The 22,827-nt window shown below is 53.5% G+C and overlaps 1 protein-coding gene across 7 annotated transcripts in view; it reads left to right on the top strand.

Moving 5' to 3' along the window:
• CTIF (cap binding complex dependent translation initiation factor) overlaps nucleotides 1-22,827 on the top strand; it is a 333,504-nt gene that overhangs the window by 225,530 nt on the left and 85,147 nt on the right. For 4 of the 7 annotated variants that reach the window (XM_063639943.1, XM_055232791.2, XM_063639956.1 and 1 more), the window contains 2 exons: nucleotides 806-1,298; nucleotides 4,286-4,585. In XM_063639943.1, coding sequence (XP_063496013.1) covers nucleotides 806-1,298; nucleotides 4,286-4,585 — 793 coding nt within the window. The remainder of the gene's footprint in view (nucleotides 1-805; nucleotides 1,299-4,285; nucleotides 4,586-22,827) is intronic. The other 3 variants (XM_055232808.2, XM_063639932.1, XM_055232799.2) reach the window with 1 other exon arrangement.

The following is a 22,827-nucleotide window of genomic DNA, read 5'->3' as shown; positions in this document are numbered from 1 at the left end:
AGCCTCCCTGGTGTCTCTGTGTGTCAAAAGTTCCTCTTGTTATAAGGCCACTAGTCAGTTCAGATTAGGGCCTACCCTAACAGCTTTGTTTAATTTAATCACCTCTTTAAAGGTGATCCGTCATATCTTATCTCCAAATACAGTCACATTCTGAAGTGTTGGGGGTTGAGGCTTCAACATATGAAGTTTTGGGGGGTGGATAGGGGACACAATTTAGCCGTAAAAACTTCTTATAGCATATTTAGTTTGTGGGTTTGGGGGTGACAATGACAATGTTCCAAAAAAAAAAAAGTTGTTTGAAAGGGATATAACTTTTCAAGAAGCATTATGGTGAACAGTCATTCATAGGAAGGTGCTTGTGAGTAGCAGGTCTGTGTATGCATCTTTGCTGGTACATGCATAGAATATGTCTGGAAGATTCACACACGTGGAGCGGCTGCTTCCAAAGGCCATACATGATGACAGAGTCAGAGGCAGGAGGGTTCACTGTTATCTGCTACTGGATCTTTTTAATTTTGTTCCACATGCTTGCATTCACACATATTCTAGTAAGTGAATAAAGTACCAGTTTTAAGGAAAGAATTGGCTTTGGTCCTCTGCAGTAACAAGGACCTGTCTGCCTGTTCTCTGCTGTATCCCCAGGCGCTGTCACAGACTCTGGCACGTAGAAGGTGCTCAGGAAGTGTTTGTTGGAAGAATGAGTATATGGACAAGGCAATGACTTCCTGTTGTGGTGGCTGGGCACAGGGACTCTGACCGGCCCGCCCAGTGATCGCCTTCTCTGTCTTTCCTCTTCCATTTGCAGGCGGCAGCAGAGACCTCCTGGGGGGAACAAGCCCCAACAGCATGGTGACCACCAGCCAGGCAGTGCCAAACACAACAGGGACCACCAGAAATCCTACCAGGGGGGCTCAGCACCCCACCCCTCAGGGAGGCCCACTCACCACGGCTACAGCCAGAACCGGCGCTGGCACCATGGCAACATGAAGCACCCACCAGGCGACAAGGGGGAGGCAGGTGCACACCGCAATGCCAAAGAGACCGTGACCATCGAGAGCCCAAAACTAGAGGACACTGCAGGGGACACCGGGCACGGCAGCCTCGAAGCCCCCCGCAGCCCTGACACCCTGGCCCCGGTGGCTTCTGAGCGGCTGCCCCCACAGCAGCCAGGGGGGCCAGAGGTTGAGACAAAACGTAAAGACAGTATTCTTCCCGACCGCATCGGGGAGCGGCCCAAAATTACCCTGCTCCAGTCTTCCAAAGACAGACTGCGGCGAAGGCTAAAGGAAAAGGTACCGGTAATTGAGTTTTTGTTCTTCTCTTGCACCAGGGAGGACAGCAAGAGGTAGGCACTTTGGTAGGTGGGCACAGTGCAGAGCCTTGTGGGTTTGAGGGTCTGGGGAGCCGTGTACAGGGAAGCAGGGGCTTTGGTCACTGTGGGGACCCACCACACTGGTCCACCACTGCCAGCAGGTAGGGCCATCATGAACCCCTCCAGCACACTTGGGCTTTTCACCTTCCAACCTGCAAGAGGCCCAGGGTAGGCACTTGGCACCAGCCCCCAGCCCAAGGGAGTCGGGGGAAGAGATTCATGCCTGGGAGTGATGGGGGAGGTGCGGAGAGCATATTCTAGGGTTAGATATTGTTTGTGCTGAAGGGCGCTTGGGGAAACGTGGAGCTTATGAAATAAGGACTGAAGCTTTTCTACAGGTGAGTACCATCCAGGCAGTGGTCTCTGCCAGAATGGGGAGCAGAGGTGAGTTGTTCAGAGTGGGGGCAGACTGATTCCAGCCTTCCTGTTTCCCGCCTTCATCACCCAGCAGCCAGGGAGTGCTCTACAGTGCAAACCGTAAGGCGGCTCCATTCTCAGCATCACGCAGGTGCCCGCCTGTGCTAGTGTGAACCCGAGAGTGAGGCCTCCTTACGTTTGCTCCCAGGAGCCTCTTTCTGCACCCTAGTCCTGGCCTGGCCCATAGCTTCAGGAGATGACCCTAAACCTCCAGAAGAGGGATGGGGATTTGTACTTGCAGCATAAAGTCCATTGTGCTCACCCCAGTGCCACCACCCCCAACCCCACTGCCCAGCAAGGACACAGGTAAGGTCACCCTGGAGAGGAACTGCCCCAGGAAAGGCCAGCTTGTCTACAGCCATCGCCACACAGCAGCAGGGCCTACAGAGGCTTCCTCCTGGGGCTTCTGCAGAGCTCCATGTTCTGGGCTTCTCCTCCATCCTCCCCTACTGCCATCTCTCCTCAAGCTCTTGCCCCAGAGGCCAGGCCCAAGGTCCACACTCAGGCAGGATAAGGCAGGTCAGACCTCTTCTTGGATCCACTCTTGAAGATGAGATGCTGCTCCCAGTATCCTCCCCACCAAGTCCTCTAGCGTTCTGCTAAATGTAACTGCAGGGCAGCAGAGTGGAAACAGCACGGGCTTTAGAGAGCAGCTGAGCAGGCTCAGACTCACTTTGCCTTTGACTGGCTGGGTGGTCTTGGGCAAGTCACCTAACCTCCCTGAGCCCCAGTTACTCATCTGTAAAATGGGTGTTAATACTACACACCTTGCTGAGAGACTGTGAAGGTTAAATGAAATAACGTGTACAGATATGTTCTTGTGGGTAGTTCCTATTCTGTGTGCAGACCACTGTTCCTGCCCTGGGGCCCAGATGGTCTGAAGAGAGGGGTACATGGGGGAATGGAACAGAGAAGGTAGATCTATAGCACCTATAGATCAGTTTCAAGGACTCCACTCAGGTGAGGCCTCCTGAACTCCTGGATCAAGAAGACATGGGCTCAGGCTCAGGCTGGGTCACTCCCCACTCTGTTAGTTGCTCACTTTAAAAAAGGGTAAATCCTAGGTGGCCAACCAGCCACATCCTAAACATTTTCATCAGGGAGAGCAACACTTTCCTTCTCCCTTTCAAGAGACAGGTAAAGCATGAGATGTCTCTTGGGGTGGGGAGTTGTGTCCTGCTAACTTTACCCAGGGACTCAGAGTAGCCTTCTCTGAAGAGGTGGTTGGGTTTGAGGAGAAGAACTAGGACACCCTATTCCTTCACCCAGGATTCAGCCCTTTCTTTTTTTTTTTTTTTTTTTTTTTTGAGACGGAGTCTCGCTCTGTCGCCCAGGCTGGAGTGCAGTGGCGCGATCTCGGCTCACTGCAAGCTCCGCCTCCCAGGTTCATGCCATTCTCCTGCCTCAGCCTCCTGAGTATTTGGTTCTCAAGCCAGAGACTAGCTGCCCTTGGAACTCGATCCCACCATGGAAGGGCTCAAGGAAAGCTATAGCTTTTCTCGTCTAACCTCACCGTGTTAGGTGAGGTTAGGGAACTGAGGCCCAGAGAGTGAAATTACTTACACAAAGCCACACAGCTAGAGGCAGAGAGTGGGATCTAGAGCCTTGGTCTGTGCCTTCTAGCCCAGAGCTTCTATTGTCGGGGACAGAAGAACAAGCTTGGATCTCATTTCATGACCCTGACCCTGCCCTTCCAGCCAGATCTCACTCCCTTGCAGTTAAGTTGTTCCCATTCTTGGCCACCAAGAATGAGTCAATACAATAAGATGACATTTTTTTCTTCTTCAAGCCCCTGGTCTGGTCCTAGTTGCAGTGAAACCTCATAAGGCTGTAGGGCTTTTTACTTGTAATATCCCTCCTAGAAGCACCAACCGTTTTAGTGGCACATGGGAGGATTCCTTGGTGTGTGGCATATGTCTACAGAAGACCAGCACAGTCTCCACAGGACAAAAAGCCAGGGCTGTGCCCACAGGGGGCCCTATGCCCAGAGAACAAGTCATTTTTGGGCATTCGGAGCTGAGGGTATGGGGGACAAGGTGGCCACTGCCTGGGCCACTTTTAACCACCACTGCAGGCATTTTGGATCTGACCTGCCTTCCTGACCAAGTCTTCCTACCCTCATTTTCTCTTTGGCCCGATTTCATATTTGTTATCTTATTTCCTCTTTCATAAGTTCCATTAAATCATTTCTAGATTAAGACATTTGATGGACAAATAAACAAAAAAAAGCCAATGTATGTGAGAATCCTGGTTAGGAGCTAGAACCCAAAAGCAGTATCAGTCCTGGATGTCATAGGGGCCAAGAAAAAAGGCAACAAGGAGCTTTTGGTGCATGACGGGTCTTTGGCAGAGGTTCCCAGAGGGACCAGCCCTCAGATCCAGGAAAGTAGGCCTGGTCCTGCTTTCTGGGGGTGGCCACCCTCTTTCCACCAGGACACCCCTGCACAGAGACCTCGGCTTCACTCAGGCACATTCATTTGTCTCTGACACCCCCAGGATGAAGTGGCCGTGGAGACGACCACTCCCCAGCAGAACAAGATGGACAAGCTGATCGAGATCCTGAACAGCATGCGGAACAACAGCAGCGACGTGGATGCCAAGCTCACCACCTTCATGGAGGAGGCCCAGAACTCCACCAACTCCGAGGAGATGCTGGGCGAGATCGTGCGCACCATCTACCAGAAGGCTGTGTCTGACCGCAGCTTCGCCTTCACCGCTGCCAAGCTCTGCGACAAGATGGCGCTCTTTATGGTGGAGGGGACCAAGTTCCGGAGCCTGCTCCTCAACATGCTGCAGGTAACTGGACGCGGGCCGCCACCGCCCCACGCCCCCTGCCCCTCTGTGTTTGGTGAGTTATTAGCGAGAAGGCTGTGAGTTCTGGCCACAGTTGGACTTTTCCCAAGTTCCGCCCTTGCCCGATTAATTATAGAAAACACAAAGGCAGTCAAGGGGCCAGGAATGAGTGGCTGGATTTGTGTGTGTTTATGTGTGAGCTCCCTGGTTACGATGGACCAATATAATTTTATAGGTGCTTTATGTTTAACCAGCCTTTCCCAATTTCTATTTTCATAAGAGGCTGGCGCTTGGTCTCAACCTGGCTCTGTGCTTTGACCTCTCCACATCCAAGCAGACGTGAACTTGCTGTGGACTTCTCTTTTCCTCCTCCTTCCACCCAGGGCTAAGTCCTTAGACCTTTGCAGATATGCAGTTGGTCATCGCTGGTAGTGAGATGGGTTTGAGCAAAGCCACACATAAGCAGAAAAGGGATAGTCTGTTTACCTTCACACTATGGCTCCTGGGCAGAGGAAAGGCACGGTGATGCAAGACTGTCTTCATCCTTGCTCTTTCCCTCTTAATATCCCTTCAACTCTGAGAGTGTAACCCCACCCCTGATCATTGCTTCCTCCATGGAGACCCGCGTCCAGTGGTTCTATCAGCATGAGTGTGTCGTGGGAGTGGGCGTGTGCACTTGGACGGAGCTTAGCAATGTTTCATCTCACAAGTACCTGCTTGTCTGTATGGGCAGTAGCAGACGAGCTGGTGGCCCCAAAACTGGTGACATCAGGGAGAGATAGCAGGGTCATGGGATGGTGGCCACACCAGGTCCTGGGACTGTCCTTGGAGACTCTTGGCTGGGGGAGAGCCGTTTCTCCTTTCCTCCTATTTTGTATTTTAGAGACTAGTTGAGATTAAAAGTGAGTTGCTGGTCCAGATGAGATAAAATGGTAGTTTCCAAGTAATGAAGTAGAATGGCAGGCTACAGGGCCGTCTTAACAAAGTGAGTTGCCCGTCCAGGTGAGATAAAATGGTAATTTCCAAGTAATGAAGTAGAATGGCAGGCTATAGGGCCACCTCAACTAGGGTGACCACACAATAGATCATCCAAACTGCAACACCTGTGAAAGTCAAAGGGGGTTAAGTTCATAATTATGCCTAGACAACAGGTGTAAACAAGGGCATATGGCCACCGTCACCTTAACCATGTGGTTCACAGTCTGCTGTCTTCCCTAAAAGCTGGGAGGAAGTTGCCGCTAAGGCCACCTCCACATGCAGCCGGCAGGGCTCCATCCCCACCCACCCTCTCCTCTGCATGTGAGTTGCACTCACTGCAACATGAGCCCTCCCTGGCCAGCCTGGGCTGCTTCTCTCCTGCTCCAGGCCCTGATCAGGTTCCCATTCCTGGATCGCCCGCACTCCCCTGGTGACGAATTCCCGCATTACCTGAGGGATTTGCACATGGGGCATGTTCCTCGCGGGCCGGAATGTCCTGGGAGCATGTGCAGAGTGGCGGGCAGAGAAGCCTGTCTGCCACAGAGCACCCAGCACAGGGGAGTCAGGGACAGCATCAGCCTGTGGTCTCAGCTTTGGGTTTTGTTTTTCAAAAAAGGGCCAGGATGGGGCAAGAGTTCTAGACAGTGGTTGCCAGCTCCAAGTAACCCAGCCAGACCCAGTGGCAGACAGGCACCCAGGGCATGGGGCACTTGGGGAGGGCAGCTGGCTGCAGGGGCCACCTCAGATTGGGCATTTCTTCCAACCTGCCATGGTAAGGGTGGCCTCACCCACAAGTGTCCAGCGGACCATCCATCCTGGGGAACAGTCAGCCACAAAGGGGGCCCTACGGCCCCTGCACTCACCTCTCAATCAACCACAAAGTGCACTGGCTTAGGACAGGCTCCAGATGTCCCAGCAGGAAGGGAACCTGTTTGGCTGCGTTTAACTCAACAAAGTCCTCTGCATTCCCCAGCTAAGAACTTCTTGTGGGATTAGTGTGCTGAGAGACAGTTTGGCAAACACTACAGCAGGGAAGAAAACACAAAATTGAAAGCTGGGAAGCAAGGATTCCAGACCTGATTCGTTTGTCATCAGTTGGAGCTTGGCCTCTGTAGTTCCCATTGGGAAAGTGCAAACAACAGCCTTCGTCAGTGTACCCTCGATTTTGCGCTGCTGGAGATGAGCCTGGGCCTCGGGAAGGGGCACGAGGGACCCTGTGTGAGCCTTTCCCTTTCTCATGCTCCCGAGGCCTTGCCACTAGTGGGAAACTGTCCTGGGTCCCCCTAAGTCCTCACAAACCCACTCACCCCATATAGTGGCTCAATGGTGGGTCTGCCATGAGTGATGCAGGCTTTGGGACCAGCCTAAGAGACCTAGTCCTGCGGGTGCCACCTTGTCTCTGGGGCAGAGAACTGGCACTCCACATCATTCCCACCCCCCACCAGCCAGGCTGAACCTCCCACTACACCCTGCATGGACGGACTCTCCCCCAGCCCAGAATTCGCTTCTCTGTCCCACTCTGAGCATGCACCTCCCCCTGAAGCATCTCACACTCCTATTTCAGGTGGTGATGGGACCCCACTTTCCAGGAAGCACTGGCCCTTCTCCTGTCCCAGCACCTCTCATCCTGTAGCCACAATGTTCAGTCACCCTCCCGGTATTCACTGAGTATTTCTAGTGTGCCAGGCACCAGCCTGGGGACTGAGGATACAGCAGTCAGTCAATGGGCACAGCTTTGTCCTTAAAAGGTTTGCAGTGAAGAAGGAGTTGAACTTAAACCAATGGCCACATGAATCCACAGTGACAAACTGGGGTGTGTGCTGTTACTGCCCCTCTATCTTGGGCTCTGGGAGGTGGGAACCCCTCTACTTTCTGCACCTCTATATCCCAGGGGCTGCACAGTGCCTGGTGCTGGAGGGCCCTCGGTCATCATGGAGAAATGGATGTCTGAAAAGGAAGGCTTTGGAAGCCTCCCTTCTCCCGGGCTAGGGGCCTGCAGGGACAGCTGAAGTTCAGGGCAAGAAGGGAACCCCCTATCCAAGGCAGTCACGGCTCACATTCTGAGGTTTCAGAGCAGCTCCTCCTCCCCTCCCCCACAGTGGAGGAAGCCAGTCATTTGCCTGGCTGGAGTATCTGCGGGTCAGGTCTTTAGAAATCTAAATGTCCACATAGGCCACCACTCACCCCTGTTTACCACCTGCAGTCCCAGCTTTCATGTGAGCCAAGGAGGGAGCCCCTTGAGAGTATAACCAGAGGCTTGATCTGCGTACACAGGCCTCCTGGGTGGCTAGACAGGGCCCTTTCAGCTGCCACGGGAAGGCGGGTGGACTATGCTGGTGCAGAGCTGCCCTGACCCCACAGTGGTCCCCTGACTCCAAGGCCCAGAGGACACCTGAACCACATCTGGCTGAGCCTCTTCAGGCCCTGTGCCTTCTCTCTGCAGCCAAGGAGACAGAGGTGGAGCGGGCCTTTCTGGACAGCATAATTCATGGCCCCTCACCACCCAAACCCGAGAGGTGCAAGAAAAGAAAGCGATGGGCTGGGCTCAGCCAAACCTGCTTTCCCTCTTAACACCTCCAGGGATGTCTTTTTCCACCTGACTTCATTTTCTGGCAAACTATGTTTGCATCCCTTCCTGGCAGGCAGTTCTAGACCCGGCGTGCACAGTCCTCCCCTCTGCTTCCTCCTTGAGGTTTGCACTCAGCTCCATCCACTCAAGGCCCATCTGGCTGTAGGTCCCCAACCAGCACCTGGTTCAGTTTGGCAGCCTCTGAGATGCCCCCATAGGATCAGGTTCAGCTACCACTTCCACACACAAGTTCTGGGACCTGGCTTAGCAATACAGGCTCCAAAGGGGCCAGGGTATGAAGTGCCTCCTTAACACAGCTCCCAGCAGCAGTCTTTACCCTTGGTTCTCCCTGGCTGACTTCTCTTGCTGCCAGGGCTTCAGTGATGGGAGTCGGCAGCATGGAGGGAGAGGGGCAACCACAGATGTGGTAAACATTCTGCAGCAGAGGTCTGAGGGCTCTTGCCAAGCTGGGGTGCAGCCCCCATGGAGTGGGAAGTGCAGGGTGGGAGAAGGGAGAAGGTCTAAGGTCCTTTAACCCTTCCCAGCCAGACTCAGCACTGCTATCTCAAGGAACCCAGAAGCACCATTCTCAATGAGCCATGACAGTGATAGAGACCCTGGGGTCTCAGAGGACCCCGTCACCAATCCCACAGCTCCAAAATCGTCTTCAATTTTTACATCCAAGCCAATTCCTTTTTGCCTGAAATGTGGCCCTTTTATTAGTAGTGTCCTTGTAAGTAAAATTCTATTTATTAAACAGACATTTCTTAATGTGCCAAGCATGTGGTCTTTATTAGGTCAAGGGCTCTCAAACCGGAATGTGCATATGAATCACATGGGATTTTGTTTAAATGCAGATTCTGATGCAGGAGGCCTGGGATGGGCTTGAGATTCTGCGTTTCAAACATGCTCCTGGTAGATGCTAGTCCTCTAGTCCAGGGACCACAGTGGGAAGTCACAAGGCATTGAATGACTGATGGTTTGTAGGTGGCGGCTCTGTTTCATAGATGGGCAAACTAAGGCACAGTCTGTCATCAGTGTGATTGTCAGAGTGGAGGTCTGTCCTGGGAATATTGCATTTCAGATACTGGCTCTTCTTTAGGTCAGTGGTTCTCAGCCTCGCTGTGCATGAGAATCATGAGAACACAGCAGGCAGGGGACCTACCCCTAATCAGTTGAATTAGATTCTCCAAGGACACAACCTGGGCATTCGTTAGCCAGGGTGGAACACCACCATTGAGGAGACACCCCAGAGACACTGAACTGTTTCATCGCGGCCACTTATGAATCAGCTGGCTCTGCCTGTCATGCCACGAACCAGTCAAGAAATACCTGCCAGGTGCTGGGCTCTCTGCTGAGCCATGGGGGAAAACTCTGAGCCTGAGCTGGCAGGAGAACCCCGTTACACAGGAGGCCTCAGCTGCTGAGAACATGCCTTCCACTCCCCCAGCCTCAGGCTCTTCTCGTCGTCACCCTGAACCTCCTCGTTGATGAGATGAAAGCCACCTCTTCTCTCCCACTGCCTCCATTTCTCTCTGTCCTCAGCTCCTTTTCCCATTTTCCTTTTCCTTGGCCTGGGATACGTGTTGGAACAGCTATCACATGTTTTAGGAAAAGGGCCTCCTTCTCACCCACGGTGCCAAGGCTGTACCAGAGGCTGGGCAGCACTTTGCAGTTCAGCCTGTCTCCCCGTACCCCTTCCCACCAAGGCTCCCAATTTCTCCGGCTTTGCAGGGTCCTGACTGCAGACTAGACTGACTAACTAGATGATGTGCATTGATTGTTTCCAACTTTCAGGAGAATGTGGGCTGCCCAGGGTGCCTGGGTTAGAGAAGGAACTGAAAGTTTCCCTGGATCCTCATCAGGAAATTGTGGCGTGATACAGGGCGGTGAAGGGGCTCCAGTTTCACAGAGAAGTGAAGAACGAGTGTGCCTCTTTTTATGGGACCTTTGGAATGACAGGAATGGAAGCCTGAGCCCCCTCCACCCAGCACTGCCCTGTCACTGCCCCGGGACGTCCACGTGGGCTCTGGGAATGCTCCTTTGCTGAGACAGGCTTGGGTAGTACAAGTTCAAGCCCTTCTCTGTTGAAATGTGTGTGCTCTGTTTAGCCAAGAGGTGTCTGCATCCGAGCTATGCAGAGCAAAGTATTATTAGAGCCGGCATCAGTGTGTCTGTAACTGAACCCAGCTCTCCCTAGCAACCGTTGCCAACAACACATCTAACAGAAGGATGCGATACCTTTTTTTGAAAAAAAAAAAATTCGTCTCAACCAAGTCATAAACACAGCAGGCCTGTTGTGAAAAGACAACACAAAATCAGAATCTGGTGTGTGACCAGATTTCAAAATAAATTGCTCTTCTCTAGCACCTTCTAGAAGACAGCCCGTTAAAAAGCTGACCTTGAGCTAAAGAGCGGAGAAACTCTTCAGAGTTTCTGGCTGGGTCATCATCAAGCATTGTGTTTTGGGCTTTTCATACATAGAAACTCAGTTGAGTGGTGACTCTGGGGGGTCTCTGGGAATGACTTTAGCCCAGAAGGGGCACTCAAGATTTTCTGACTTAGCTTTCCTTATCAGTGAATCTCTCAAGTGTGAGACAAGCCTGAAGATGTATCTTACCCTCACCTCATCCTGGATGGGTGTGTTGCCCCCACTTCTACCCCTGTTTCTCCCATCCTCCTGCCCCTCTCCTTGTCCCATGTTTTCAGGCTTGGGAAGAAAACCTGGGCCGTTCCTCTAACTCTCTTCCTAAGGGGAAAACCTCCTTCTCTTGTGATTCTCTCAAGGTCTCTGGAAAATCAAGTCATTCCCTTTTGTCAGAAGTTTGAAGTTCCTAACTCTTGTCTTTTACATAGGAAGGGAGAAGGGAGCTGATATCGATTCCTGGAGTCTAGGTTGTAAACTCCTAGATGGCCAGAATCCTGGCCGAGTTATTGGCTGTCCCCAGCTCCTGGCATCATGGTTCATAGTAGATGCTCAGGAAATGGCTGTGGAAGGGAGGCATGGAGCCATCAGTCATGGGTACCAATGCTCTCTGGGGCATGAGGGGCTTTGAAACTCCTCTGAGCACTTTCCTGTGTGTGAAGCGGAGGTAGGTTCCAGGACAGGGATCCCTCCCCAGGCTTATACATGGGGAAAGTGGCTCAGTAAGGCTGCAAGTTTCACCCAACATCACGAGGCTAGCTGGAGCTTCTGGCTCCCATGCCACATCCTAAATAGGGTGTAAGGCTCAAAAGCTTGGGAAAATCAAGAATCTGTATCATGTTTGGGAACAATGGCTCATGCCTGTAATCCCAGCACTTTGCAAGGCCAAGGCAGGAGGATTGCTTGAGGCCAGGAGTTTGAGAACAGCCTGGGCAACATAAAAAGACCCCATCTCTGAAAAAAAAAAAAAAATAGGCAGGTGTGGCGGCATTGCTACTGAAACCCCAGCTACTCCAGAGGCTGAAGCAGGAGGATCCATTCAGGCCAGGAGTCAAAGCTGCAGAGAGCTAGGACCGTGCTGTTGCGCTCCAGTGTGAGCGACAGAGTGAGACTCTAAAAAACAAAAAAGAATCGATCTCAGGAAGTCATCAATTGGGATTTCAAAATCCACCCTGTGGAATAATCCCACTGTGTTTCTAGAGGTCGCTGAGTCTCTGAGCTTTCTGGGCCTCTGGAGGCCAAGGGTACCTGAAGAAACCCCTGCACTCTCCATTCGCCCTAGTCCCTATGAAACCACACAGGCTGCTGGCCCCGGTTCCCATCTCCTCCTTGCATGCTCTCCCTCTTCTCAGACCCCCTCCTTCATTTCTGCACACCTACCACTGAGCCGATGTGCACTCCAGGCATATAAACTAATTTTAATGTTGGCCCAAGCCAGGCACACCCAGGGATAGAAGCACATTGTCCTGTGCATTCCAAAGCTTGAGCAAAATCCCTGGCCATACCCACATCGAGCTCCCCTCCACCAGTTGCTAGAAATCAGAAAGGCTGAAGCAAAGGGCCAGAGGCAGTGCGAGCCACTTTCCCCGTGGGCAGGCTGCGCAGAAGCTTGCAAAAGCCCAGAAAAGGGCTGTTATTCTAAAAATGGCTGGCATCTGAGCTCTCGCCTTGCCCCCCGCAGGTCATCTGTCCCCATGCTGAAGGCTGTGCCCTGCAAGGGACATGCAGAGTTGGCACACACATTTCCCTGAAGGTGGGCACCAACAGGCCTTGGCAGGCTGGCCTGGCATCACAGGAGGCCAGCAGTCACAGGAGCTTGACCCCTGCCCAGAATTCTGTGACAGCCCTGGGCTCCCCCAACAGGAAGAGCCAATGCCTGACTCCTATCCATGTTCTTTGCCCCCGCTGCCAGAGCCACAGTGGGTAGGAGCCGTGTGCCTCGTTGCCAAACTTGTTGTCTGCACTTGCTTTGGGATGAGTAAATATGACCTGCTTTTCTCCAATCTTTATTTCTTCTCAACGCTTATTGAGCACCTGCTATATACCATGCACTGTGGCAGTTCCTGTATGTCTCTGTTCATTTGCCCTCCCCTGTGGTCTTTCAATCTGTTTGTGCAAATCTTAAGCATTGCATTCAAGGACCCAGGTGGGATACCTCAACATCAGTGCTTAGACCAGATCGCCCTGACTGTTCAGTTTGGGTGGGGCGGGGGAACATGTAGCTTCCAGGAGTGCTAAGCCTGTGGTTCTCTCTGGAGCTTTGAAGTGCTCAATGAGACAGAGCAGCCAATGACCGGATCATAAACAAGCATTTTGATTTTTGAATCCGAAAATAAGCAGAGGAAAGAAAATGACCACTGATCCTCAGCCAGTCCTGGAAAGTGCCCAGAACAGCAGCATGCCAGGTGTCCAGTCATCATATCATCAGAGGGGCCTTGGGTGCTGCTGCTGTGCCAACTACTGCCCCAGGCCCCCAGGGACCAGTGAGCTTCCTGCAAAACCAAGTGTCCAGCTTCCTGCCTCTGCCACTGCACCACTGCGCCACTGCTATGTTCTTCAAAATCACAGAAAGCCGCACTCCTGAGAAAGCCCAAAGTGCCTTTCTGTGCACGGCATGGGCTTTTACAAGTCTCATGGGCAGTCTACTGCAGGCCTTGTCAGAGACTCTAGATGTGCAGAGGCTGAGGGAGCCTTGGACAAAAGTCACTCCTTCCCCTTGAAAAATGGCCATTGCCCTGTGTTGTTAGGAGTGTGGGTGGCTCAGGAAGGGAGAGCAAGACCAGCCTGCAGCTTCATGAATCAGGTCAGCTGGGCCATCTGGAGCAGACAGGTGTGGGTCGTGCCCCTGAATCTCATTTCTCTAGACAGGATTTCTTGCCCTGAGGCAGCAGTGCTGAGGCCTGAGGAGCAGCAAACCTGTGCAGTAGCATCGATTGCTGCCTCGATGCTGCTCTTGAGCATTTAAAACATGTCTCTGCACCCATGTTTCTGTCCTGGAAGGGATGATTGGGTTGTGGTAGAGCTTAAATGAGGTAATGCATGCACGGACCCCAACTCTGAGCCACACCACTCAGATGTCTCCATCAGTGAGGGTGCCCTGCCCTGGGGGGATGAACTGGGAGGCCCTTCTAACTTTATCCCATCCTAGATTCCCAAAGACCACCCCATGCCTCAGTCTTGGGCAGCATTTCCATTTCTCCCTCCTACGCTGATTAAGTGTGGAACAACGAGGGCAGGCAATGAGTGCTTTTAGACTATCGTCTTCCTGGGAGGTGGGCCCAGGATTAACAGGTGTACTCTTCCTCCTAGTCAAATCTGCCTCCTCCAGGAAACCTTCCCTGATCTCCCAGCCCAGGGCCTCACCTTCCTCTGACTCTTGAACATTTACCATGTGTCCCTTTCATGGAGTCTTCTGGGCTCCCCTGTTTAAGTTTTTCTTATCTGAGACTTGTGTCAATGGATGTCTTGGGGCAAAGAATGCGTCTGGGTCATCTTTGTGTCCCACCACCATGCTAGTACACACAAGGTATTCAGTAGGCATCAGCTGGCTGGCTGCAGGAGCTTCCTTCACTGGGGAGGAAGGAGCATGGATAGGCAGGCGTGGGAATAGCACAGGCCACAGCCACAAAAGGGAATGGCCTGGGGTTTTCTCCCTCTCGCTTCTGGGCCAGGAGAGCTTTACCCAGGTCAGGAATTATTTCACCATCACCCGTGTCCCTTGCCAGACCGTGTCCTCTTCCCTACATGCCCTCACCCCCCACCCAGGGTTCATTTTCCCTGCTAAATCCCCTGATAGAACTTGGCCGGGCACTGCCCTGTCTGAGGCTGCCACGCCGAAGCAGGCCCTGCAGATAAATGGGTTACCGGAGAAGGCCAGCTCGGGTGTCCCAGGCCCCAGAGGGTCACCCCTGGCTGGCTGGCAGCTCACCCCCAGCACCTCCTCCTCCTTCCCTGGAGCCAGGCAGGCAGGAGACAGCAGATCCTTCCCCACAGCTCTGTGAGCGGCCGGCCCCCAGCCGCCGCGGGGAATCTGAGCTATGCTAAGCTGCTCCAGATCGCAGCATCTCTGCCCTGCCCAGGCACGGCCGGCCCAGACAGGGCGCCTCTACCTGCCGTGGCTGCCGCTGGAAAGCTGGCACCGCCTGGGCCGATGGAAAAAATCTCCCTGCGGGTTATGTAACTGCTCACCGCCCTGTCCCTGGCTCCCCAGGGAGGCTCCCAGCCACTACCAAGGGGGAGCGGTGGCCCCTGGGCAGGAAGGGGACCGCAGAGGGTCACTCTTTCAAAAGGAAGAAAATAGTGTTGAGTTATCTGAGGTCCTCCTCTGGAACCAGCCTGTGCATGGCGCCAAGGTGTTTCCTGAAAATGCTTAAGGAGCTCAGAGGCCTGCCCCAGTAGTATAGCAAGGAAAGAGCTAAACCTAGCGGGAGGGAGTGGCCACAGAGGAGGAAGAGGGCAGGACAGCTTTGTCACTGTTTTTCTTTTATTTTCTTTTTGGCAAATTATTATTGCAGTAAAATACACCATAAAATTCACCATCTTGACTAGTTTTAAGTGCACAGTTCAGCAGTACCCTGCATACCTACAATGTTGGACAATGCCCATGACCATCCCCCGTCGCCCCACCAAACCCTCTCATCACCCCAAACAAAAGCCCTGTACCCACCATAACTCCCCTACAGCAATGCCTCCCCTCCATCTTCCATCTCCATGAATTCACCCACTCTACAAATAGCACACACGGGATATCATACAATATTTTTCTTTTTGTGTCTGGCTTATTTCACTTTGCATCATGGTTTCAAGGTTTATTCATGTGTCAGAATTCCCTTCTTTTTCATGGCTGACTAATATTCCATTTTATGTCTATACCACATTTTGTTTATCCATTTATCTGTCAATGGGCACTTGGTTTTCTTCCACCTTTTGGCTATTGTGATTCTTGCTGATAGGAGCGTGCATGCACAAGTATCTGTTTGAGTCCCCGCTTTTGATTCTTTGGGGTATATACCTAGAAGTGGAATTGCTGGATCATATGGAAATTTTATCTTTAGCTTTTTGAGTATCTGCCAAACTGTTTCCAGGAAGGGTGTTTTTGATGGGGGAAATATCATGAACCAAGAGCCAAAGAAATGATACAACTGAGGGACAATAAGGACACTGCCTTACTGAAATTCAGCTGAGAGGTGGAGGAAGTCTATAAGGTGGACCGACTAAGAGGCAGAAGGATCTGGACTTTATAAAGTGGGACTCAGGGAGCCATTGTGGGTTCTTGAGATGTAGAGTTCCAGGATCAATTAAAAATCATAGACCAGTGTAGACTTGCAGGAAGGATCTATAGATCATCCAGTCCAACTCCCTCATATTATAGATGAGAGACTTGAGGCCTGGGGAGGTTGAAAGAGGCCATGAAGACATGTTGATAGGTCATAGGATGATGGACTTAAAGATGTTTTACATTAGAGAACCAGGGGGTCTAGGTAGCCGTGGTGATCTCTTGTGGAGAGGGAGCATACCCAGGCTTGAGCCTGCCCCTCAAAGACCTGAGCTGTGATGGCAGGCCTCATTTTCCTGCCCTACTCGCAGGAGCCTGCTCTCCAGCCCCTGGTGCATGGAACTGTGGCATTTCCACCACCACCCCCACTAGCCAGAGCCAGAAGCTGGGGTTGCCTGCCATGGGGGCAGTGTAGGAACTGCGCCCCCCTAGCTCTGGTCCCCTTCCTTCAGTAAGTGCCATGGTGGGCTCCAAGAGCTTCTGGGACAAGTCAGTGGGCATCTTCGAACCAGAGCCCCTGGGTGAGCAGGCTTCCCCAGGGGTGCATAGCCTGTATTCCAGAGAGGGCCCCTAACATCAGCCTGTGGGCCGCTGATGGGAAGAAGGGATAGGGACTCCGCACAGGGTGCCCCACTCCCGGCCCTGGTGCCCCTCCCGACGCTGCTGTGGGCTTATCTCCTTGTTGCCGTTCACCCATACCAACCTGCATGAGCTGTGTTTCTGATGCCTACAATGAACCAGAAGGGTGTTAAGGGGATGGAGGGGGGGAGGAACGGGAAGAGGAGATGACAGGACAACTCTTTCAACAGCCAGCAGGAATGCCACACTTGCCTTGAACCCCCTGCTCTGAGAGTATTTATACCCACAGTGTTCAGGGTGGCCAGGTTCCATCTCCTCTAGATAAAGAGCAGGCCCCCTTACAGAGACAGAGGTCTCCCCAGCTCCCCTCCAGACAGCCACCAAGAGGTCAGGAGCACACAGAGTGCACAGCGCAGTGCAGAGCACGGAAGGGAGGTGCTGTGGCAGGGGCAGCCATAGGTGCCTGGGTTAGTCTGAGGCCAATCGGCATCACATGAGCAATTTAAACCCATGTTGTGCCCAAAGGCCAGCTTTTCCTACTTTTAGGTCTTCTGTGTCTGGCCCCTCTGTCCAGGACAGGTGGAAACATTCGACCAGTAGCAGAACCATGGGCACAGGGAGTCTTCATCGTGCTGGCTCAGCATAGCTCTGCCCTTGAAACCCAGAGCCTAGAATAAGGGGTCCCTCCACACCGCCAGAGTGCCTGTCCCTCACTGCCTCCCACCTAGAGCTCAGGTTTAAAGGCCTTCACTCGGTATCAGGGCGCAGAGCTCTGAGTCTTCAGGGAAAAACAGCGGCCTCTTTGGGGGGAATGGGGAGGAACCTGCAGGGAACGACCCTCCCTTAACCCTTTGCTGGCCCTTTCAGGACAGATCCCAGGTCCCAGAGTGAAAGAAGCTTCAAGCCACTTTGAAGTATGAGGACACGCATGCTCAAAATCGTCCCCCACCCCCAGCACCCCCTTGACAGTGCCCAGTCTGAGACCAAGTGTATTCTAGAGCAGTCTGTATGCACCAGGTCATTCACACCCAGACCCATTAAGCAGAGAGGGCGTGGGAACCAGCACGTCACCATGTCATGCCCCTGCCTCCCAGTTTTCCACACAGCAAAGGCCATGCCAAAGAAGGGGGTAGCTTAGGAAGTATTTGGGGATAGCCAGACTCCAGCTAAAGCTTGTGAATAGCTATAATCGGAATAAATGCATTCTTGAGCAGCTGCGTATTGGAGCACCACATATTGGACCCATACTTAGCATGGACCCCATTAGGCAACCGTCACTGCATTATTCTGAGTGTTAAAAAAATGTGGCAAGGGGAGTAATAGCTCTAAAGTGGGGTTCGAAGCACAGGCACCTGGAATCAGCCTTCCCTGCCATAGACACTTCCTTTAATGCCTTACCACCTGTGGCATAAGAAATAAGCAGCCAAGAGCCAGCCACCTCCCTCTGGCTCTAGTTGTGGCTCCATGCAGCTGGTTGATTCTGGGTGGATCTCACAGCGTGGCAGCCCTCCACTTACTCTTCTGTTAAATGGGGTCGTAATACCCACCTCCTCCCGCTGCCTACAGCACTGACATTATCATTGTTAAAATCCACTGAAATGCCTTTTACCTGTGTTCCCTTAAGACTCCTCCTCCAGGAGAAACTTGTGAATTTCATAGCAGCATGTTTTTCCTTTTCCTTTTGATGAATCCATTCATTCAAGGTTCTTAGGGGAGGTCCCAGGCAGGGAAAGCGCCCTGCGATGCCCACGCAGAGACTCTTCCACAAGTCCAGGGGCCCCCGGCACAGTAGGACTTGAGGTTTGGGTGCAGCACTGTAGACAGCCCAGGATCCAGCCACAAGGAAAGCTCTCCAAGGGGCCCTGGGACTGGCCTGGAGGCCCCACAGGGTGCCCTGAGCTCAGTACTGTGAAACCCCAGTGAAACAGGCACTGGCCTCTGCCTGACACATAAAGTGGGGGCAGGGCTAGCTCAGCCAGAGGGCAGTTTAGGAATGTCAGAGGAAGGAGCAAGCCCTGTAAGTGGAGTAGGTTGAGGAAGGCTTCCTGGAGGAGGAAGCATGAAGGAAGAGGCAGGATCTGGGTGGACGGAAGACAACAAGAGGATCTGTAAGTGGCAGGACCCTTTGGGGGACTGGCGGTTGCAGAGGAGGGTTGGGGAAGGAGGCACCGCCAGACTGGCGGAGGGTGTCAGTCAGCAAACCCAGGGCTGAGGCTGCCCAGCCAGGCCGTGACCCCAGGTCACCGTAACCACACTGGCCCGTTCATTTTGCTGGCGCCTGCTTCTTGCCATTTCAGGCCAAGACCATATTTTCATCCAAAACTAAAACTTCTACCTCAAGAGTCGTGAGTTTCCTGCCAGCCTTGGGCTGTCTTCGGCAGGAGGCAGAGTGGGCTGCTGCATCTGGGACCCTGGCCAGCCTCCAGGGCCTCTGAACCCTGGGGTTTCGCTGAAGCAGGTGGTGTGGCACCAAGGGCCTGGCATCTGAGGCCAGGAGACACCCGCCACCCCTCCCTGGTGAGGTTACTGCCTTGTAGGAGAGGGCAGGGATGCCCACCTCCATATGCCCCCATGTGCCCCGACCAGCCCCTCTTTGTGCACCAGCTGCTTCCAAGAGCTATATGGAGATGGGTGCCCACCGCCCAACCAGGCACAGAGGTGCAGTGCCCGCTGTGGGGGAGGGGGGACCTGATGCCACCCCCAGGATCCCTGCAGGAGCTGGAGCAGGGCTGTGCAGAAGGCTGCCATGGGGCGGGTCCACATAGCAATGCTTGCTGCTTTCACCTCGCTCCCCTCTGCAGAAGCCCCTTTTCCTCCCCTCCCCCAAGTGGTGGAGCAGGAGGCAGAAAGTCTGAAGCCAGACCCTCAACTAATGTCACCGTCTGAGCCTCAGCATCCCCATAGGGGAAATGAGGGCACTGGGTGGGGTGTGGTCTGCGGGTCAGGTCTCCCCAGCCGGGCACCAGGCCCTCTCCAGCAGAGCCTGTGGCACCTCTGTCTGCCTCGCACAGCCTTGAGCCTGTGAAGGTTGCAAGGAGATCTAGGACTGGGGAGAGTCTGGAACCCACTGGGGGTGGGAAGAGAAGATGGGAGCTGCTCTGTCTGCAATCTGGCAGATGTTTATCCCAAACAGGGAACCAGAAGCTGAGGATTTAAAGGCTCAGCGTGGGAGGAGGTGCTCTGGGCTGCAGGAGATCCGGTGGGGAGCCCCAGCCCTGCCATTCTCTGGCTGGGCGACCTCAGGCCAGGCCTTCTACCCTGGTGGTGGCTTCCTCACCCAGAAAACATGGGGGGGTTAGAAGAAGTCATTTCAGGCATTCCTTCCAGCTTTGTTATCCCAAAGCAGATGCGCTAGGCAAACAGACGGTGCCTGCTAAATGCCTGTTGCTGACTGATTGGTTAGCGGGTTGACCAGTGCAGAGCAGGACCCATCCCCAACTCTCCCCACCCGGCGGGTCTGAGGTCCTGGCCGGCTCCTTCCCACCCCCCTGGCCCCATCTGCACAGTCTGGGGCCTGCTTGGCTTGTGTGTGCTGGTGGCAGCACCTGCTGGGTGGGCAGGGCGGCCTGCAGGGGGCACCAGTGTGCAAGGCCAGTCCTCCCTGCCTGCGGCCGCCTCCCAGCATCTTGGCATCCTGGGGGCTGTCCTACAGGGAAGATTTAAACTAGATGATGGTGACTGCCACCAAGCCACCCTCCTATGTGCAATTTTCAGCCCCCCTGGGGTCCCAGCCCTGAGTCCAGAAACCTCAGGCTGAGAGTTGGACTAGAACCCACAGCAAGGGTCCCCTCCAGACCTCCAAAACGGGCCAGTGTAGTACTCGTTCCCATTTTATACCCAAGACAACCAGGGCTCCTGGAGGCCACAGGAGGGCCACCGAGGTCTCAGGTAGTTTGGAAGGAGGACAGAGCGTGGGTCCTGGATTCCCTGGGAATAGTGCCTGCCCAGAAACCCAGCTGCACCTTAGGAACGAATGAGTATCAACCAGCTGAGGCTGCATTTTCTTAAAATGCATTGGTTTGTCTAGTGTTGTTTATGTTCTTTCTCAAACAGCAGGAAGAGGTTGTGGGGAGAGCCCTGGCTGTCAACAGGCTTCTCCCATGCAGTAGGGGTGGACAGAGGGACTGCAGCCAGGGTCAAGGGCAGGCCATGGGGCGGTGGGACAGAGAGCAGGCTGCGGCCTCATCTGGCCTCAGTAGCCTTGTACAGAGGCAAAGGGGCTTCCGTGTGGGGTGTTAGCTCCTTCCACACCTGCCTGGACCCGGAAACGGGCGTGCCTTGAGTCACCAGCAGTGGGCAGCCATAGAGTCACTGCTTCAACACCGCCAATTTGTTGGTCCCACGCCTGGGGCCCCTGTGGTCATTATAGTATGTTTTATGGAACATTCTGCGAGGATTCCTCTTGGGGTTTTTTAGCAGCCACCCTTGTTAGGATGTTCCTAAAGTAGAAGACAAACAGCCCACAGGGCTCAGAATTCTAGAAAAAATGTCTGTGCACAGCATGGGAGCCTGAGCCAGGAGGGCATTCTCAGCCATCTTCTAAGGAGCCAGGTAGAAAAATGGGGTCGATTCTTTTGTAGTTACTTCTTTATTTTAGCTATTCATTCAGAAATGTTAGCTGTTCAAAGGGTACGTCATTTATCAATCGGGAGGTGGGAGCCCCAGGTCTGCGGGAGTGCAGGGGAGGATGTGAGCAGGTCAGTCACAAGCTAACTTAGAACAAGTGTTCAATCCCCCAGAAAATGCACCGGGGAAAGCCACAGGCATTCCCTTTTGGTAGAAAAGGTCCCTGGTCTATCTTCATCGATGGGACTCTCATCTGGGGTTTGTACTAGGGGAACCTGGCCAGGGGATGGCCGTTCAGCCTCTGGGCACGTTAGGAGAAGGGATAGTTCATGGTGCGCCCTGGGCACCCCATTTCTGATTTCTACCCCTGAGCCAAGAAGGCCTCTCCCATCAACCACCGTGGGACTGTGAAGCAGGAAACAGGCAGAGGTGGGGGTGTCCAGGTGGGCCTGAGGTGGCGGTGAGGATGGGCATGGAGTACTACACTTCACTGAAATGCCAGCGGCCAGGAGGTGAGCACCCGGGGTTGGGAGTTCTCCCTGAACCCCAGAACTGGAGGCGTTCTAGGGGCATTCTCACTAGCACCGCATCGGGACACATCAGCCCAGCAGGTCGCACTGGTCCCTGGGGAGCCCAGAATGACAGTTTCTTTTTGCTCTGTCTGACAATGATGCCACAAAGCTGTTTCAGCCCTGACTGAAAGTACAGGATCTGGACAGCCCCGATTTGAATCCTAAGTTTAATACTTCATAGCTGTGTGGCCTGGGCAAGTGGTTTTCCCTCTTGGGGCCCCAGTTTTCCGTTTATAAACTGGGGTAATAGATAATACCTGCCTCCTTTGGGTGGATGAGGCTTGAATGGTGGGGACGATGGTGTTAGTATAAACACAACATTGACTGGTGTTGCTTATGTCTGGGGGTTCCTGTCAGGGGTCCTCAGGAACACCAGTTACTCCTCCTTTGCCGTTGGGCCAGCTCTCTGCAGTCACTGGCTGGATACCAGCTGTATGCAGACACTTTGGGCCATAAGTATCCCTTTGTGGGTGGGGGTTAACAGCCCCATTTTATACATGGGGAAAGAAAGTTCCAGAGAGCTTAGGAGGTATATGTCAAGTCACGCAGCTGGTCAGTGACAGACAGAACTGGAGCCAAGTCCCTGGTACCCCACACTCTGTCTCCTCAGAACACGCTGCCACCTGGGTGCCCTGATTGGTCAGGAGTGCATCTGGAGGGGGTCAGTTATAAGGCTAAGGAGAGGTGACAGGGAAACGAGATAAGAAACATGCCATTTAGATGGCCATGATTTCAGAGCCTCCTCCCCACAGGCCAGGCCTTGGGCTCTCCCCACTGCCATCTTATGACCGAAAGAATTGAGAGACAGTTTCCTGGCCAGCGCTTAGCAGCGGGCTTGGGTCTGCTGCCTCCTTTCCTGTCTTGATGGGGGTGGGGGAGAGTCTCTACCAAGCTGCAGACAGACAGAAGAATGGTTCCTTGTCCTCCCAAGGGGGACAAGATTTCTCCACGTCCTTCCTTTCCACTGGGCTGGTTTCCAACCCACCACGTTCATGATTCGTGAATGCAAAGAGAAGACCACTTAGATCGGTATGTTTTGCTTCCACTTGGCAGCCTTAGGTGCTGGAGGCTGCAGCCCTGGGTGAGGGTGGGCCCTGGTCTGTGGGGTATGGGCATCTGTGAGCACCATCTGCACGCAGCCCCGGAGGTCAGGTGGCAGAGTCTGCTGTGACAGGTTCCAGCAGCAGAAGCCCTAAGGAAGCAGCTTGTGTCTCGGATGAGGCTGTATACCTCCGTTGCCTGTCTAGGCTGGAGGAAGGGCGATGGCACCTTTAACTGGTC

The sequence above is a fragment of the Symphalangus syndactylus genome, chromosome 1 (assembly GCF_028878055.3).
Source record: "Symphalangus syndactylus isolate Jambi chromosome 1, NHGRI_mSymSyn1-v2.1_pri, whole genome shotgun sequence".
NCBI classification, from domain to species: Eukaryota; Metazoa; Chordata; class Mammalia; order Primates; family Hylobatidae; genus Symphalangus; species Symphalangus syndactylus.
The sequence above is the reverse complement of the archived record's forward strand: the minus strand, read 5'-3'. Positions and strand labels throughout refer to the sequence as shown.